The sequence below is a fragment of the Sardina pilchardus genome, chromosome 24 (assembly GCF_963854185.1).
Source record: "Sardina pilchardus chromosome 24, fSarPil1.1, whole genome shotgun sequence".
NCBI classification, from domain to species: Eukaryota; Metazoa; Chordata; class Actinopteri; order Clupeiformes; family Clupeidae; genus Sardina; species Sardina pilchardus.
This window is the reverse complement of record NC_085017.1, coordinates 5,487,069-5,492,068: the sequence shown is the minus strand read 5'-3', so window position 1 is coordinate 5,492,068 and position 5,000 is coordinate 5,487,069. Positions and strand designations below refer to the sequence as shown.

The following is a 5,000-nucleotide window of genomic DNA, read 5'->3' as shown; positions in this document are numbered from 1 at the left end:
CACGCCTCTCTCTTGTTCTGTGTGGCTGTGTGAGAGTGTTGCTGTGCGAGGCCCAGACTGCCGTATCAGTGATTAGCTGAGGCAGGTGCAAGGTTGATAGTCTCCTGTTGACGTCCCCAGGGTTGTCATGGAGCGAAGCGCGAGGTGCCAGAACCACGCAGCGCAGACCCGGGAGGCCTGCTGGGATAAGCCTTATGTTAACACCCGCTACGCTAGCACGGCGGTGTGCGCGCTTTGCCTTCTCATTTCTCTTTTGGCTTTTCAACGATGGCCTTTAACGTGTGATGGTGTGTATTTGTGTGTGTGTGTGTGTGTGAGAGAGAGTGAGAGAGAGAATGTTGTGTGTGTTAGCTGAAAGAAAAAAAAAAGATAAGAAAGAAAATGGAGTGACTTGTTCAAAAGCATCAAAAAGGCTGTTTGGGAGTACAAACATCAACGCATATAATCAGTGTTTAAGCTCTGTGTACCATCACAGGGAGGTAATGCCTTGTGTGTTTCTCTGTGTGTGCGTGTGTGTGTGTGTGTGTGTGCGTGTGTGTGTGTGTGTGCGTGTGGTGTGTGTGTAGTCTCCACAGCCACATCCTGTAACGACCCTGGCACTCCGACCAACGGCACGCGCAGTGGGGACAGCCGTGAGCCCGGCGACCGTGTGATCTTCCAGTGTGACCCCGGCTACGTCCTACAGGGGGCGACCAAGATCACCTGCACCGAGATCAACAACCGCTTCTTCTGGCAGCCGGACCCACCCACCTGCTCAGGTAACAACACCTGCGCCGACCACTAGGGCTTCCACAAGTAGAAACACCTTCACCGACTCCACAGGTAGGAACACTTTCACTGACCCATCTACCTGCACAGGTAACAGTACCTTCACTGACCGCTAGGGCTTCCACAGGTAGAAACACCTTCACTGACTCCACAGGTAGAAACAGGTAAAAATGCTAGGGCCTGCCCAGGTAGTGCCACCTTCAGTCAACTAAAGCCAACTGCCATACTTGCAGGAGACCTAAAACGACTTGTACAGACTTGTTTTGTTCTCCCCTAAAGTCGGTGATGAGGAGCAATATAAATCGTATGCATGTATAGACAGGTGTCCATTGCATATACTCGCACCGATGAGATGTTTTTGTTTTAGAATATCCAAATTCAGTTCACGAAATGAATATCCACATTATATTAAATCCATGAAATGTATGCCTAAAAATGTTTTGAAGTTAGCTGACGTTTGTTTTTGAGCAGAGAAATCTCTCCCATTTCATCTGCTGACATGTTGTCAGATGAGATGGGTTTTGATGAGATGGAATCTAATTCTAAATGGATTTAAAACGAGGTTTGTTGACTGCATCTCCATAATTAACAGTCAGGGCGTTCCCCGGTTTTGCCATCACGGCTTGACATTCTGATATTTTTGGAGCTGTTTTTGACTTGCTGACGGAGGCTAGGTCACCGGCTCAGAGGCTCATTAGAGCATGCAGACAGCTAAGCGTCATCTCCGGAAATAGCTGTAATTAACAGGGCCAATTAAGACAGGTGTAATTAGCGACCTTGCTCAATTAAGGGTCTGTTTGGTTCATTTGGGCGTTTGACTCTGGTGTAAACAGACTCCGCAGGGGGTCTTGTGGCACGCAAGGCCCACAGGATGACATGGCTGAGCAGCCGTGTACACATTAGCAGCATGGAGGGGGCCGGGGGTGCACTGAACACAAACAAACAGCACTGCAGCTCCTCTCCCAAATGCTCCAAAGATCCGGCTAACTTTACCATGCCATGCGGTATACTGTAGCTCTGAGACTCAGAAACACATGTTGGCTACTTGGAGACAAATCGTATTGCTACCGATTAAACCAAAATCAGAATCAAAATCAGAATTGCAGAATTGCAAATCAGCTTTATTGACCATGGTTTACGCGAACAAACAAGGGATTTGACTCCGGTTAAGTTTGCTCTCAAACAAATAAAGCATAAAAGAAAAAAAAACAAAAAACAGAACAGTAAGACTAGGAGGAAGGGCAGTAAGCACAGTGGCTTTTTGTACGAGTTCCCTGTTAACCGTTCTCTTGTGCTGTCGTCTCGCCCCTGCGTCTGTGTGCACGCAAAGCCATCCTATAAGCTGCCATGTCTCATCCTCTTACAGCTCCGCTCACAGACAAGACATCAGTGTCAAGGTCATGACTTGAACACCCAATTAGCATTGCTAATGCAGTCAAGCCATGTTTTTATGTAACGGCCATTTAAAATGGGCAGCGTCAATGTGCTGACATGTATGTGGCTTACTTGTGCTGTAAGTTGATTTTGTATGAAAATGAATGCTTAATGTGTTTGTGTGAGTAGCGATATAACTTGTCTTTGGGGCTGTGTTTTAGCGTAGTGGTTAAGGATCTGGGCTAGCTTGCAGTAGTAGCACAAAAGCTGAAGGTTCAATTCTCTTGCTTTCCACCGCTGTGCCCTTGAGCAGGGCACTTAACCTCTAGTTCCTCTGGGGACCAAGGCCCCTGTGATGAAGCTGACATATGTAAGGCACTAGGGATGAAAGCGTCTGTTGAATGAGCACATGTAAAGGATTGCGTTGGTGTTTTGTCTCGTAGCTCCCTGCGGAGGAAACCTGACCGGCCCGAGCGGACTCATCCTCTCTCCAGAGTACCCCGAGCCGTACCCCCACGGACGTGAGTGTGATTGGCTGGTCAGCGTTACCCCCGACTACATCATCTCTCTCAACTTCAACCAGTAAGTATGTCAGCCTGCAGAGAGAAGTGGCCTGCGCCATCTCTCTCAGTTCGCAAAGTCTGCAAATCAACCAGGTTTCCTCTCCATGCTCAGAAAGCTTCCAGCGTTTGGATGTTGCACTCTGCCAGTTGGGATAGCAGTCAGTTGACAGTGACAATATTGGTAACCATGGTGACATCCCCTGGCTCTGGTCAGAATTTCCACATTAAAACGTTTGATAAAGATTTGACATCACCTGTTTAGACATTCAGCCACAGTCCACACGCCGGCCCAAACAAATGAATAAACAGAAAGGGCAAGCCTCTGGCATCTCCCACCGCAACCGTCAGGTTGTTGAACAGGTGCGCGCATGTACCATCTGATTTGATGAAGGTTTCAGTACTTAATCATAGGCTTTCAGGAGACCAATTAGCACAGATGAATGTTGCACACAGACTGTTAAATCAAATGAAATCTGTAATTATCTGGAGTCTAATTCAACAAACACAATTGTGTTCCAATTGTCATCGCCCTTTAGATGTCCAAAGCCATGTTGCACAGGAGCGTTTCATCACATTAATTTCAATATGCCATGTAACGGACAGATGGACACACCTCTGCTTCCTTTTAACCACTCAGGCCACGCACTCTATTGGAATGTAATAAAAGCTCTCACAACTGACCATTACTATCTACTGTAAATGGTTTCTTTGTGTTTTAAGCCCCCAGGATTGTCCTCAAAGCAGTGTTGACTGGAGGGCGCTAGGGTTAGGCGTGGGCTAAGGTTAGGGCCTTTAAGTTGACAGTGGCAGTGTTGCCTGGGGACTTGAAACACCATCAAGCAACTAAATGAATGTACTGTAATGGTGTGGGAGCAGAACTCAACACAACGCCTCTGTCTGACCCGTATCCAGATTCAGCCTGGAGCCCAGTTACGACTTCCTGCACGTGTACGACGGTCCCGACTCGCTCAGTCCACTCCTGGGCAGCTTCTACGGGGCGGACGCCCCAGAGCGCATCGAGAGCAGCAACAACACGCTCTTCCTGGCCTTCCGCAGCGACGCCTCGCTTAGCAGCAACGGCTTCGTCCTGCAGTACACAGGTACGGCCTACAGGTGGACACGGGAGACAGGTACACACTACACAGGTACCACCTACAGCTAGACACAGAGCACAGGTACCACGTACAGGTAGACTCAAAACACAGGTACCACCAACAGGCACGCACAATACACAGGTACAACCACCAGGTAGACACAGAACACACAGGTACAACCTACACACAGACTAAGAACAAGGACACAGGTAGGACCCTACAATTATTCATATCAAAAAGGTATGACCTACAGGTGGACACCAGACAGTTACACAGACATTTCCTACAGGTATACACAGAAGGCACATACAGTACAGCCAACAGGTACGCACAGTGCACACAGGTATGACCTGCACATACTGTATACTAAGAACAAGGGCATAGGTATGACCTACAGGTATGCACAGTAAACACAGGTATGACCTGCACATACACACATCACACAGGTAGATAAACTCAGGTACCACCTGCACATAGACTAGGCACACAGGTGCAGCCTACAGGTACAGCCTACAGGTATGCACATCAAACAGGTACGACATGCGTATTGACTAAGAACAAGCAGACAAGTATAGATATCAAATGTCTAAACACCATGTTATGATTACAATGTACAGTATATGCATACTATTTATGCTGATATGCTTACAGTCTATATAATAATGCCATTAGCTGAGCACAGGGGTGGTAATATGCTAACTGAATCCTACTGATCCTGCTCACGCCAGGATGATTGCCACTCTGGCTATTTCTGAAAGCACTGCTGCTGCTGATAGCTCCACATGGGTGTTTGAAGTGAGTTCATTTTAGTCATGAATATGATTATATCTCAGGGACGTTTGTAAGTTTAATGTAGCTGCCAGACTTTGGTCGTTATATGCATTGTTCACCCCGTGTTCCTGTCTTTACGTCTCCAGTATTAATCGAAGCAAATTAGCACTAGCAGACCACCTGGGCATCGTGAATATTACACTGGTCAGCAGTTCTCCACCTCTCTCTCTCTCTCTCTCTCTCTCTCTCTCTCTCTCTCTCTCTCTCTCTCTCTCTCTCTCTCTCTCTCTCTCTCTCTCTCTCTCTCTCTCTCTCTCTCTCTCTCTCTCTCTCTCTCCGCTGTAATGATGGACCCGTGAGGCTACTGAGGCGGCCCCATAAAAGCCTGATGAAAATGAAAAGTGCTGTAGTCGCGCTGCACAGCGACTCA

The 5,000-nt window shown here is 47.6% G+C and overlaps 1 protein-coding gene across 1 annotated transcript in view; it reads left to right on the top strand.

Moving 5' to 3' along the window:
- Positions 1–5,000, top strand: part of csmd2 (CUB and Sushi multiple domains 2) — a 398,565-nt gene that overhangs the window by 282,797 nt on the left and 110,768 nt on the right. Inside the window, 3 exon segments of the mRNA XM_062529179.1 lie at positions 567–758; positions 2,586–2,724; positions 3,618–3,805. Coding sequence (XP_062385163.1) covers positions 567–758; positions 2,586–2,724; positions 3,618–3,805 — 519 coding nt within the window.